Raw genomic sequence first — 14,651 nt, forward strand, 5'->3', positions numbered from 1 at the left:
TTTGCATGTTCTCCCCGTGCCTGCGTGGGTTTTCTCCCATATCCCAAAAACATCTATGGTAGGTTAATTGAGGACTCTAAATTGCCCGTAGGTGTGAATGTGAGTGTGGATGGTTGTTTGTTTGTATGTGCCCTGCGATTGGCTGGCAACCAGTTCAGGGTGTACCCCGCCTCCTGCCCGATGATAGCTGGGATAGGCTCCAGCACGTCCGCGACCCTTGTGAGGATAAGCGGCTCAGCAAATTATGGATGGATGGATGGATGAATCCTTTGAATTTGTCCATAATGGAGAGGTAACATGTTTGTTGGTATGCTTCTTTGGTTATTTTCATGCTAGTCATTATGCATTCAGCTGCATGTCATTTATGTTGCCACATTCTGAGTAAAATTAATTTGCGCATGTAATATTAATTAAGCATAATACTGAGCAGCCAAGTTCCCTCTTCTGGTTCACTGGTTATCACTCTTTTCCTCTCTGCCATCACCCTTCTGGTGGTGGCTGCTGCACTGAAGTCCTGTGAGATCTGCTAACATATTGCATGATGATAGAATAATCTCCTTTTGTTTTATTCGGCATAATTTCCCAGAATGTTTTGGTTTCACTCCAAATTTCTACTACTTTGGACTTTAGAGGTTCCACTGTACTTGGAGTGAGCCCAGACATCTGCCCCAGTACACCCCCTCTGCCAGTAGTCTAGTAACGATCTTATCATGGGCATTGTGTAATTAAATTTTACCGAACTGGATTGCGCTGTGCCTGGATTAAGTCTGTTTTTAATCAACCAACAATTATGCGCAGCAGTCCATTTGCACACACACTATCTTCTCTGTCAGCAGCTCTTCTGTCTTGGTTGCCTTGATTTGTTTTGTGGAAGCCTGAATGCACTGATTCCAGACAGACCTACTGGCCTGTTGTATAGGCAAGGCTGTCAACATTAGTGCTTCTATGAGGACCGATGCAGTTTTTTCTGAAAGATTTTCCTGAAATATTGGTGTTTCTGTCTACCGTGATGTCGAGTACAGAGCCTACATGGGCAGGACAGGACACACATTGTGTACATTATTCTTACTGTTAATTCTACTTTGCAAATATATGACAAGTGCGCATATAACGTCGTGATAGACATTTGTTTGGGCTGTACTAATGATCAGCTGAGTTTTTTTTCCACCCTTTTTCCAATCACAGGAGGCAGAGACGGGATTTGTACCGAGTGTTCAAGACTTTGACAGAAAACTTGCAGAAGCTGACGCCTACCTACAGATTCTCATTGACCAGTTAAAGGTAGAATGGCAGATACCCTCTTGGAACACAGAAAGCTGACCTCACTTAAGTGCAGTATATCACACTTTGCTGTTTGTATGAGCTTTGTTGAGTTGCTACCATACTTTTTGTCCATACAATGGAACCTTGGTTTTCGTGTTTAATCCGTTTCAGAAAGTCAGACAAAAGCCGAATTGTTTCATTTCATGTTTCATTTCTCGTTGTTTCTTTCTACCTTCTTTATCAAATAGCTGCCAATCCCAATTTCTTTGCATTTTGTGTAAAAAGTGGTCCAACAGATGGCAAAGGCATATTCCACAATGCCAACTTTTATTAACAACTCAAGGCAACAACAACTCTCCCAGTCTGCTCGGCAACATCTTGCACAACACATCCTGTCAAACGTCAGGCCCTCAAAATAAAAGCACACCGGTATAATAACGATTTCATCACACTTTCAATGACTCTTATTTTGAAGCCCTGACTTGTGACAATGTATTACGCCAATGTTGCCCATGTCAAAGCTTGCATCACGGAATAAGCCCTGCTATCAGTTGAACCCTTTTAACACAATGTACGAAATGCTCCAGATGAAGTCACGGGATGATGCTCACTCAACTAGAAACAATGGCAGACTAAGTCACGAGAACATAGAATAGCGCATACATTCCAGAAATTGAATGGCAGTCGTGCAATTTTTTTTTTTGGGTGTGTTTGTTTTTGTGTGAAAACTGAGCAGATGTATGAAAACTGGGACATAATTTTGATGAAAAACGTCATCGAAAACAAGGGCATACTTCAACAGAGGTTCTATTGTAATATAGTTAGATCCTTTGGTTGAAATTTTACAAACGGCATGATGCGTTTCCATACATTTCATACATGTATGAACAGGACATGGCGGCACGGTGGACGACTGGTTAGAGCGTCAGCCTCACAGTTCTGAGGACCCGGGTTCAATCCCCGTCCCCGCCTGTGTGGAGTTTGCATGTTCTCCCCGTGCCTGCGTGGGTTTTCTCCGGGCACTCCGGTTTCCTCCCACATCCCAAAAACATGCATTAATTGGAGACTCTAAATTGCCCGTAGGCATGACTGTGAGTGCGAATGGTTGGTTGTTTCTATGTGCCCTGCGATTGGCTGGCAACCAGTTCAGGGTGTACCCCGCCTCCTGCCCGATGACAGCTGGGATAGGCTCCAGCACGCCCGCGACCCTAGTGAGGAGAAGCGGTTCAGAAAATGCATGGATAAACAGGACATAGCATTTACAGGGCTGTGAGTGCTACAATAGCTGTAAAAACAAAAATAAAAAAATATCTTCAGAAATCACATTTAAGTGATCATAATCTAAGACCGTATGAGATATTTTGCATTTTCCTTTTCACAAAAATTATGAGAAAAGTATGGCTGGCAAAGGGCCCGAGAGCTACAGTTGAAATTGCTAAGGTCGATCACAATCTGTTACGGTTTTTAAAATTTTTCCACATTGGAAATAATGAAAATGGAAAAAAATCTCTTCCGGGGTAAACCTGTGGACATCTGAACTATACAGGAATTTTTTTAAGTAACATATTAACATTCCTAACTGGTTTACAAGTATAACAATAAGTCTTAAGTATTACAACATAACAACTGTCAAATGAGTCACTGATGGTGTAGTGGTACACTCGCCTGACTTTGGTGTGGGGAGCGTGGGTTGACTTCCCACTCAGTGACGGTGTGAATGTGAGTGCGAATGGTTGTCCATGTCTATATGTGCCCTGCGACTGACTGGCGACCAGTTCAGGGTGTAGTCCGCCTTTCGCCCGTAGTCAGCTGGGATAGGCTCCAGCGCCCCGTGACCCTAACCAGGATAAGCGGTGTTGAAAATGGATGGATGAACTGTCAAATGACAAAGGCATCGTGCCATTTTTAATGTTCTTATTTGGCACATGTGTAAAAAGAACTGAACTAACTTTGATAAGAAGTGACGATGCACATATGAACGCTTGTGTTTTACTGCTTTGAATGTACTTCACGTCACATCTGGTGAATATTCTTTATTCAACACCCATTGTAGAGTCTGGTTCTCATTGCAAAAAAGCCAAAGAAAAATCAAAACACGTGAAGAGTTAATGCTTTGATGCACACGGACCTGAGGTCTCACACAATATCTTGATTTTATTAATGACAGCAGCTCAAACTACATACAGTGGGGCAAAAAAGTATTTTGTCAACCACCAATTGTCCAAGTTCTCCCACTTAAAAAGACGAGAGAGGCCTGTAATTTTCATCATAGGTATACCTCACCTATGAGAGACAAAATGAGGGGAAAGAAATCACATTGTCTGATTTTTAAAGAATATATTAGCAAATTGTGGTGGAAAATAAGTATTTGGTCAATAACAAAAGTTAATCTCAATACTTTGTTATATACCCTTTGTTGGCAATGACAGAGGTCAAAGATTTTCTGTAAGTCCTCACAAGGTTTTCACACACTGTTGCTGGTATTTTGGCCCATTGCTCAATGCAGATCTCCTCTAGAGTAGTGATCTTTTGGGCCTGTCGTTGGGCAACACAGACTTTCAACTCCCTCCAAAGATTTTCTATGGGGTAGAGATATGGAGACTGGCTAGGCCACTCCAGGACCTTGAAATGCTTCTGACGAAGCGGTGTGTTTGGGATCATTGTCATGCTGAAAGACCCAGCCACGTTTCATCTTCAATGCCCTTGCTGATGGAAGGAGGTTTTCACTCAGAATCTCATGATACATGGCCCCATTCATTCTTTCCTTTACATTGATCAGTCGTTCTGGTCCCTTTGCAGAAAAACAGCCCCAAAGCATGATGTTTCCCCCCCCATGCTTTGCAGTAGTTATACTGTTGTTTGGATGCAACTCAGCATTCTTTCGCCTCCAAACACGACAAGTTGAGTTTTTACCAAAAAGTTGCATTTTGGTTTCATCTGACCATATGACATTCTCCCACTCCTCTCCTGGATCATGCAAATGCTCTCTAGCAATTGTCAGACGGGCCTGGACATGTACTTGGCTTAAGCAAGGGGGCATGTCTAGCACTGCAGGATTTGAGTCCCTGGCGGCGTAGTGTGTTACTGATGGTAGCCTTTGTTACTTTGGTCCGGTCATTCACTAGGTCCCCCTGTGTGGTTCTGGGATTTTTGCTCACCGTTCTTGTGATCATTTTGACCCCACGGAGTGAGACCTTGTGTGGAGCCCCAGATCAAGGGAGATTATCAGTGGTCTTGTATGTGTTCCATTTTCTAATAATTACTGCCACAGTTCAGTTCTTCACACCAAACTGCTTACCTATTGCAAATTCAGTCTTCCCAGCCTGGTGCAGGTCTGCAATTTTGTTTCTGGTATCCTTTGACAGCTCTTTGTTCTTGGCCGTAGTGAAAACAGTAAAACAGGTGCCATTAATGGTAACGAGTGGAGGACTGAGGAGCCTCTTAAAGAAGTTTTCGGTCTGTGAGAGCCAGAAATCTTGCTTGTTTGTAGGGGACCAAATACTTATTTTCCACTGCAATTTGCTAAGAAAGTCTTTAAAAATCATACAATGTGATTTTCTGGAATTTATTTTTTCATTTTGTCTCTCATAGGTGAGGTATACCTATGATAAAAAAAAAAAAATTACAGGCCTCTCTCATCTGTTTCAGTGGGAGAACTTGCACAATTGCTGGATGACTAAATACTTTTTTGCCCCACTGTAGTTCTGCATGACAATCTCGATCAAAATAAGGTTGTTTAGCATTTTGCAGGTTTTAAAGTCTGGAATAGTATAAGCATTTAAATATAAATATTTAATATATTGCTGTAGCTGAAGAAGTCTTGGCACAATATTTGTGACCACCTGATCCTGCACAGTATGTTGCACTACCACAAGGAGCAGCCAGTCAATTGAGCCTTTTCTCATTGTAATTTCCATCATTCTCACAGCTTTTCGATGAGAAAGTCAAGGACTGCAAAGAGGATGAATCACGCAGAGTGAGTACTATTAGTGGGGTTCTTTTCTTGTTTCTCAGCTTTCTGGCTGCCATCAGAGCCCTGGCAAAAATCACAGAAAGCAGTCTGACCCATAATGTACAGGAGAGAGAGATGATGATGTTCATCCATTTCAAAAATTTTAATTTGAGAAAGACAAAGGAACAAACTACAACTGTAATACATTTACTGTGTGTAGGACAAAATCGGCACACAGTTGTGTACGTACTGTCCACTTTGATACAATCTATCCCTTTGTTTTATTTGATTGAATAAAGCCTGTTATCACTGGAATTGATAGCTATGTGAAAGTTAGCAACTTTCACTTGATGTCAGCATAACACATCGACAATCAACATCCTCCCCGCGACTCCCAAGGTCACAGGAAGTATCCATTTACTGTTAGCAAATTGACTTTTTTTTATTGTATTGCCTTCATGTCGGATTTTACAGCATTGTACTTGTTTCCTTTCAGAAAATTGAAAATTTGAAGGATACTACTTGTGTAAGTCCAAACTTAACACACTTTCCGTCCTGCATTTCAGTTACTCCTGACTTAAATCCTTTCTATGCCGGCTTTTTCAGAGTATGGTAGAGTCCATCAAGCACTGTATTGTTCTGCTGCAAATTGCCAAGGTAAGTATAATATCTTAGCCCCCCCCCCCCCCTTTTTTTTTTTTTTTTTAATTATTTGTTTAATTATTTTTTTTATATATATATAAATACTTTCTGCTTGGATGTGGCTGTTCCCTGTAGTCATCCTGTGACATCTGTTTTTATTTCTGGGGTAGTTCCCAGCTCGGGTTGTGGCTTGGCTCTGCGGTCAGTGAGGATATAGACTAGTAATCACTTCATCACATATTAAATTCTCCTTTTTAAAATTAAAAAACAAACATTTCGACAAACTGATAGAATGATTCCATCTACTGTGTACTTATTCTGAAAGCTATTAATTGTTTAATGTGATGAAAGTATTACTACATGCGGCAAGTTGATAAATATGAAATCATGACACCTACATCACTAGTCTAACATTGTCTTCTTAAAATTTTAAGGACCAAAGTAACGATCAGCAACACGCAAACGGACTTATAGTAAGTTTTGAGATTCTCTGTCCATAAAAACCAACTGCTAACTTTCCTTTTTCACTTAATTAACTCTACTGTTGGAAAGTGGGTACAATGGAATCTCTTAGTGCATGCAATCATTATGGACATTTGTTTCTATCTCTGTCTCTTTCCTCACATCTGCCACTATTTCCTCTTGATCTTTTTAAATAATTTCCTGATTTTGTCTGGAATGTAGTCTTTATTACTACTGGTTGGGAACTATTCTTTATATGTTTATGTAGGTTTGCTACAAAAAAAAAAAAAAGGTGTGTTCATGACGTCCTTGCATTGGATGAGGGACACCAGTATGAAAATTCTGCACTCGACTGGAGTCAACAAAATACACTATTGATTTCGCCTGCACACACTGCCTGCTTATTGACCCATCCGGCGCTAATAGCTAGGTGGCCATCCGTTGAGCACTTTAGTGCCTATGCAGGTGTCATCCACACTTAGTGTATTATGTAATTATCATTTTATATAACTTAATTATCTGGGAGGTAAAACTGTACTGTCTGTGATTTGAGAAGCAGTTAAACTAACTCTTTCTCCCCAAGTGTCAAATAAATCCTCCTAGACCACAACCCAAAAACTTTTTACTAAGCATTCACATCTCCCAACAGCATAGTCACGCCCTTAAAAATCACTTAGTGTACTGCACAATAAATATGTGTGTATATTTATGCTGGAATACCAGAGAGGCTGACAGTCCACAGGCCCACGTTGTTGCTCTTATAGTTGCACTTAATCTCCAAGACATTACATACAGTACAGTATTACTGATAAATAGCACAATGTGTTCGCTCTATAAATCTAGATGAGCATGTTGCTTTTTTCCATAAGCTGAGCGCTAAATAGACCTTTACGGCTTTAAAACCATTGAAATGTCTGTGACATCTGCCAGCACGCCTCTAATGTGCACATATGGTCGATTGCATTGCTTATACCCTATGTTTTAAAATACTGAAAATGCCAGCAAAATGTTTTATTGATCTTTTCTAGTGGAGGTGTGTCAATTTTTACATCATATTTATATGTGCTATTATTTGTTGAGCCCTATCTACCATCTTCACAATGAAGTTACTGGTAGTGTAACTGCTAGGCTCTCAACAGTCACACTATATATTTTTGACACACAATAACAGTGACAAGGTAAATGCTTGATTCTCAGCTGCCACAGGTCAAATACGGGTGGGTATGTGCCAAAATAAATTTATCAAGGGAAAGTCCATTTATTTAAAAAAAAAAAAAAAAAAATTCAAAAATGAAACGTATGTTATATTAGCTCACCAAACACAAAGTGAAATATTTCAATTTTGATGATTATAGCAGAAAGACAACAACAACAAAAATAATCCGGTATTTCACAAAATTTTAATATTTCATGTGACTAACAAAAAAGAATGTTAAACACAGGAATGTTGGCCTTCTGAAATGTGTATTAAAGTAATATGCCCTCAGTACTTTGTTGGGCCTCCTTTTACATTAATTACAGCATCAAGGTGGCATGGCATGGAGGTGATCAGCCTTTGGCGCAGTTCAGGTGTTATTGTAGCCCAAGTTGCTTTGATATTTGCCTTCAGATCGTCTGCATTTCGGGGTTTCTGTTCCCTCATCTTCCTCTTGACAATACCCCATCAATTTTCAATAGGGGTTCATGTCAGGCGAGCATTCTGGCAAATCACGTACTGTTGTTCCATGGCTATTAAACCAGGTAGCTTGTTTAATAGCTTTGTGGGCAGGTGCCAAATCCTGCTGGAAAATAAAATCATCGTCTCCAAAAAGCTCGTCGGCAGCGAGAAGCATGAAGTGCTCTAAAATGTCCTGGTAGACAGCTGTGTTGACTGTGGACTTGATAAAAGACAATGGACCAAAAGCATGGCTCCCCAAACCATTACTGACTGTGGAAACTTCACATTGGACTTTAAGCAGCTTGACTTTTGTGCTTTTCTCCAGTTTTCCTCAAGATTCTGGGACCTTGATTTCCAAATGAAATGCAAAATTTACTTTCATCTGAAAACAGGACTTGGGACCATTGGGCAACAGACCAGTACTTTTTCTCCTTAGCCCAGCACAGACGCTTCTGACATTGTTTTTGGTTCAGGAGTGGCTTGACTCATGGAATTCTACAGCTGTAGCCCATGTCATGCAGACATCTGCATGTGGTGGTTCCTGATGCACTGACACCAGCCTCAGTCCACTCATTATGAAGCTCCCCCAGATTTCTGAATCTCCGTTCTTTGACAATCCTCTCAAGGCTGCGGTCATCCCTGTCACTTGTGGACCTTTTCCGGACATTTTCCCCTTCCTCTTAACACTCTGTTAATGTACTTTGATACAGCGCTCTGTGAGCATCCAGCTTCTTATGCAATTTCCTTTTGAGACCTTTTTATCCTTATGAAGGGTGTCAGTGTTGGTTTTCTGCATAACCGTCAAGTCAGCAGTCTTCCCCATTATTCTGAATCCTACTAAGCCAAACTGAGACCATTTAAAGCCTGAGGAAAACCTCTGCAGGTGTGTTGTGCTAGTTAGCTGAAAGGACTGGGACACAGGGAGCCTACAATGTTGAACTTTGTCATGATATTCTAATTTTGTGAAATACTCGGATTTATTTTTTGTCTTTCTGCCATAATCATCAAAATTTAAACAAATAAAGGCTTGAAATATTTCACTTTGTGTGTGGTGAAATAATAACATACAAGTTACACTTTTCAAACAAATTATTGAAATGAACTTCCCTCAATATTCAAATTTCTGGGCACATACCTATATTTTGACACACAGTAGCATACTGTAAATGGCCTTCGCACATATTAACAACACACATTATTAATGTACGTATGAATGTTTGGCTCTGGGCATTCACTCAATGAATTGTTTTGACACTAACATGTGCAATAGTGCTAGTTGACCCTCAAAACCAGGGACATTTTCTTAGCGGTTCACATGGTAGTTAATAGTTTTTTTCTGAGGGCCGTCATGACTGTGAAGTCCGTATAAATGTAAAATCACTTCATCATATTAATACACATGCACAAGTGGCCCTGCAGTTCTAAGTTGAATTTGAAATCAAAAGTCATGGAAAATTTGGGCTTGCGCATATATATATGTGTGTATATATATATGATTTTTTTTTTTTTTCCCATACAACTATTTTGTGTTATTAATTTATGTTAAGAGATTTTTGGGTAGTTAAGTGAAAAAAAATACAACTATGTTTCTGCCAAGAAGAAAAGAAAAGAACAAATCCATTTAACAATAAACATGAAGGACAGTTTATTAATTGGGTCACCTAAAATGATGCGGTAGTCTGGATCTGGCCCGCAGGTGTTGAGTTTGACACTTCTGTTTAAAACATTCAGCGGCTATGTTTGACTTGTAATAACATTGGCAGTATTATGTCATCGTCTGTATTCTTGCTGTTTTTTTTGTTTGTTTTTTTTACATTATCTGCTGCACTCTGTCTATTTTTGAGTCAACATGTTTTCAGTGATCCTGTTAGCTTTCGAGTGACATCCCTGTTGATGGCGGTTTAGCACAAGAGACAATGTCCCAGCTGGTTCTCACCACAGGGATGTCAACGTGTAACTGATTTTAGGCATGAGTCAATTAGCTGTTTTAAAACGGAAGGTTATCCAGAGTTCAAAAGGCACAATCAGTTATTGTGTAAAGCTACTGCTGCTGCTGGTTGCATATTGATCAGATTCGTGAAATCTGTTCGTCTGTCATTCCGGGAAGTGGAGCGAAAGGAAATTGATCCGCTCTTGCAGAGGAGTTTAATTTCACACTTTTTGTTGCTACTTGGGTCTACCGTTAGGCTAACCAGTTGTCAATAGATCAAAAGTTGGTGCCCAGTCAAGGGTGAAAGATATTGTTTCAGTGTGATTTTCATGCAAGCATGTGGTTATAGATATTAAAATCAACCAGTCACGAGTACCGCAGGGTATGTGGTGTATCGACTAGCTATATGTAGCTGTATGTTCATGAACATATGAATCGAGTAATAGTGGTACCATAAGTGATCGTTGCTGATGTCAGGTGCATATCCTCGCTTGATGGCATTGAGGACCAATCTATCCGTTTTCCCATAGAGCACCATCAACCCCGTGGATGGGATATACCAACCGCCTTTGGACACTCCTGTAGCCAACACCACAATGCCAACACAGACCACTCTCCCCACAGGTAGCTGCCGTACGTGTTTGCATTCTCACCTTTTTTCCATGCACATGCTAATTCATTAGCTTTAAGATTTCATGCCGGCTCTCTGATTTATGCTTGAAAGATTAGAGATGAAGATAAACATCTATGCCAAAGAAAATAAATGTATCAGATGTTGCTCAAAAAAAGTAAAAAGATAAAGCTATAATGTAATAATTAATTTTGTTGTAGCAGTAATCAGCAGAAGAGTTTTTTTTTTTCAACCCAGGGAAACTTATCTTAGAAATGCTGATGCTATGCCAAGATCCAATCAAAATGAATGAAATAAATGGAGGACTTTAAAGCTAGGTTAATATCACCACATCATATAACTGTAATCCCTTAGTTAACATGCAAATATGAGGATGATGACAGAGAAATATAATGGGATTAAGAGTGCTTTCATCTTCCACCTTTGCTTTTATTGCCCGTGATCTTGCTTTTGAACAATAATAAACAACCAGTAAGTTTGGCCACTGTACAATGATTATTTCCCGAGGAAAGTTACTACAGTATCAGTCACTTAAAGGTGGAGTTTGTTGTTTAAAAAAAAAAAAAAAAAAAAAAAAAAAAGCACTGTCATATGTTTCTGTTTGGCCTGACACAGTACAATATTGTTAAAATGATCTGTTGTAAAAGCATCCTGCTCTGGCCCCATCTAATGCCTCTAATTTAACTTTAGTTATATATTTTTATACTTGGCACGGCGGGACAAGAATAGCCAATCAGAAACTGTAGCGACAGAAGGCATGACCGAATAGTGTGGCAATCATTTGCACATGCTGCAGCCTCGCTGTCAGAACATCCAGCAGCCTCGTGCACTTTTTTATTCGGGGTTTATTTATGGGGTTTGACGGCAAAAGTAGCAGCGATTTTCACAATGCTGCAAACATGCTCCTTAAATAGGTACTGTATTACTTAAAAATCCTGCAAATATGAATAACAACCCTAACCCTAGTAATAATTACAATGCACTTTTTCGATAGAGGGCTGTCTATGTTTTACTTTTATACTCAATATGCTAAAATAAGTTATTGTGCATTTTTTATTTTCATTTCAACTTCCAAGAGGAAATAAATATTTACATACACTTTACCTTTTGTCTTTTTATACAAATGTCCTGCTTTTTTATGTTTGTACTCCATACAGTCCTGCTCACCATTATTCATTTCCATTTTTGCACAACCTGTATAGCATCAGAAATAAATGGAAATGTACCAAAATTTTATCATTAGGATCTTTTAATTGGAGGTCCAAAGTAAATTTAACAAATAATTATGCTTCAGCTCATCCGCGTCCCTAATGAGGACAAGCATTATCATATATCGATGGATGGAAGCTGTAAATTTTTTGTGAAGAAAAGAGCCAAAGCATGGGTCTCAATTGAAACGTGTATTTTAAATATATGGCGCTTCGACGGGCCAATTGATGTCAGTTCCGTAGACGTCCGTGACGTTTGCTGGTATGAATTCTGAGATGAGACAACTACCCCCCCCAACCCGTGCTCCACGAGCTGCCTTTTCCACACAATACAGATGATGATATGGTTGGAACCAGCCAAGTCTGCACCTCAGTGGAATATAAACTATTATATTGCATGGTCATTCACTGTTGAGTCATGAGGAATGTAGGATGACACCTGAAGCAAGGCCTAACATAGGAAGCAGGGTCTCAATTGGTGTTTATATTTTCCTGTTTCAAAATTTTATGTTCATTCTCAACATTATTGCCGTTAAAACCAATGTTTGTGGCAGAGTCCTCCTTATAACTAAATGTTTTATGCATTCTCTTGAGCTTCAGCTGAAACCACCCAAAAAAAAAAGTTATTTATTTCAGTCAGGCATGTGTCCCTGGATTGTCAGGTAATATATGAAGTTATTTTTTTGCCTTCATCTCGCTGGACGGGGCTGCTGACATCTAAATGTGATTTCTATTTTGGTCAGATGAGTGTGACCAGACTTAAAAATGCTGTGAATCTGTCAACCTCAAAGTAGGCCATTCTAATTTAAGTCTCCTAATAGACTGAAATGCCTTTAGATATGACCCATTCATCCTGCAGAGTTCTACATCATTTCACAGCATCATGGAGGCTATAATGTTTATTTACCTCTTCCTCTATATTTTTTGGTACAAAAGATACTTCTCAGGTGTGTAAATCGGACCAGCGACCGTCGACCTTACCAGTTGGTCCTGTCGTCACAGTGATGGGCAGTTTGCAGACCCCAACTCCCAATAGCACAGGTGAAATATGACTTCATATTTTTTGCACAGAGAAAATTATCTTCTTAAACATGCCTGACTTGTTGTGTTCAATTTAATTGGAAATACAAGGAAGAGTTGCTCTGGGGCTGGGAAATTAATCGATTTTATCAATGTTTTGCTGAGGTCGACTTTTTATGGTGAATTCATTTATTTTTTACTTATTTATTTTTTCCCCTTTGGCAGCTTCCGTAGTTCTAAACGTAGCCTCGCTGACGGTTACTGCTTGCACTAACAAGGCTGCTAGTTTACAAAAGCACTGTTGGTATTGAACACTTCCCAAATTTTCCCACATCTTCTAGTGACTACTGTATTTTCACGACCATAGGGTGCACCGTATTAAAGGGCGCAGTCTCAGTTACGGGGTCTATTTCTGTATTTAACACACACATAAGGCGCACCATATTATTGGGTGCAGGCATGGTAAAACATACGCTAGCTTAAAACATATGGTACCATGCGTGCGCGCTAAAACAATGTTTTTAAAAAGGCAGTGGAAGCAAAACTGAGTTTGGTTGTACTTTATTGAAGTATTTAATAATGTACTCACGTTATTTTTTGATCAAGCCTCATCCATAAATACATCAAAATCTTCATCTTCTGTATCCGAAATGAACAGCTGGGCAAGTTCTCAATCAAACATGGCAGGTTCGAGTCAGTCTCGTTGCCATGCGGCGCCTCAGAAATGATGCCGGCTTTTACGAAAGCTCGAACAACAGTGCAAGCAGACACGTTAGCCCAAGCATCCACTATCCATTCACAAATTGTGGCGTAACTCGCCCGGCGCTGCCTTCTAGTCTTAGTAAAGCTGTGTTCGCAATCTGTCATCCATCACTCCCACGCCGCTCGCAACTTCACCTTGAACGCCCCCGTTTACACCGATGTCCAGCGGTTGGAGTTCATTAATCCATTGCTCGAGTTGGTCTTCCATCTCGGGCCACCGCGCCTTGTTTCCGCGTTTTGGTTTTCTTTTCTTTTTTTCCACGGAAACTCCCATTCGTCTTCTTGACTTGGCGAAGCTCATTTTTCTGCTTCCTCCACTTGCGAACCATGGATTCGTTGATCTTGAATTCTCTCGCAGCTTCACGATTCCCATGTTCCTCCGCGTAGCTGATAGCTTGCAGTTTAAACTGTGGTTTGTAAGCGTGTCTCTTCGTAGGTGCAGTTTTTGACTGCGGTCAACCCAGCCTCCACTCGTAAAGTAGCAGTCAAGCCAGCCGCTGTTCATGCCAGGCACTACAGTAATAAGTCGCCAACTTGCGGCGAAAGCCACCTTCAAAATAAAAGCTTCCCAATAATACGGACATCAGTGCTCTTCGGTTAAGGAATGCAACCAGCAAAGTTGATTTGAATCTTGAGATACATTAAAAAATGTAGTTTAATTGATATCTTGGTAAAAAATAAATGGTAAATGGACTGCACTTATATAGCACTTTATCTACATCATCACAGTGCCCAAAGCGCTTTACAAAGCCTCACATTCACACACGCATTCATAAACCAATGGGCGACTGCTGCCATGCGAGGCCCACTGGGAGCAAATTAGGGTTCAGTGTCTTGCCCAAGGACACTTTCGACATGCGGACGGTCGTAGCAGGGATTCGAACCCGTTCTACCTACTAAGACAAAGCCACCCCAACATAATCCCATTGGTATCGCAAGACAAGTCCAGATCTGTGTGACAGACCACCAAGGACTCCACTAAAAGAGGTTTGATGAAGATCTGATATTGTATTTCAAAATATAAGTCTCCGAAAACTAATAAACGAAATGTTTTAATGCATCTCAAGATTCAAATTAACCTTGCTGGTTGCATTCCTTAACCGAAGAGCATTGACGTCCGTATT

At 40.1% G+C, this 14,651-nt stretch overlaps 1 protein-coding gene across 8 annotated transcripts in view; it reads left to right on the plus strand.

Moving 5' to 3' along the window:
- Window positions 1–14,651, plus strand: part of osbpl9 (oxysterol binding protein-like 9) — a 48,768-nt gene that overhangs the window by 24,128 nt on the left and 9,989 nt on the right. For 4 of the 8 annotated variants that reach the window (XM_061684816.1, XM_061684821.1, XM_061684823.1 and 1 more), the window contains 7 exons: window positions 1,186–1,281; window positions 5,192–5,239; window positions 5,712–5,741; window positions 5,822–5,872; window positions 6,292–6,330; window positions 10,437–10,539; window positions 12,682–12,786. In XM_061684816.1, the coding sequence (XP_061540800.1) occupies window positions 1,186–1,281; window positions 5,192–5,239; window positions 5,712–5,741; window positions 5,822–5,872; window positions 6,292–6,330; window positions 10,437–10,539; window positions 12,682–12,786 (472 nt within the window). The remainder of the gene's footprint in view (window positions 1–1,185; window positions 1,282–5,191; window positions 5,240–5,711; window positions 5,742–5,821; window positions 5,873–6,291; window positions 6,331–10,436; window positions 10,540–12,681; window positions 12,787–14,651) is intronic. The other 4 variants (XM_061684817.1, XM_061684818.1, XM_061684819.1 and 1 more) reach the window with 4 other exon arrangements.

Source organism: Phycodurus eques, chromosome 8 (genome assembly GCF_024500275.1).
Source record: "Phycodurus eques isolate BA_2022a chromosome 8, UOR_Pequ_1.1, whole genome shotgun sequence".
Taxonomy (NCBI): domain Eukaryota; kingdom Metazoa; phylum Chordata; class Actinopteri; order Syngnathiformes; family Syngnathidae; genus Phycodurus; species Phycodurus eques.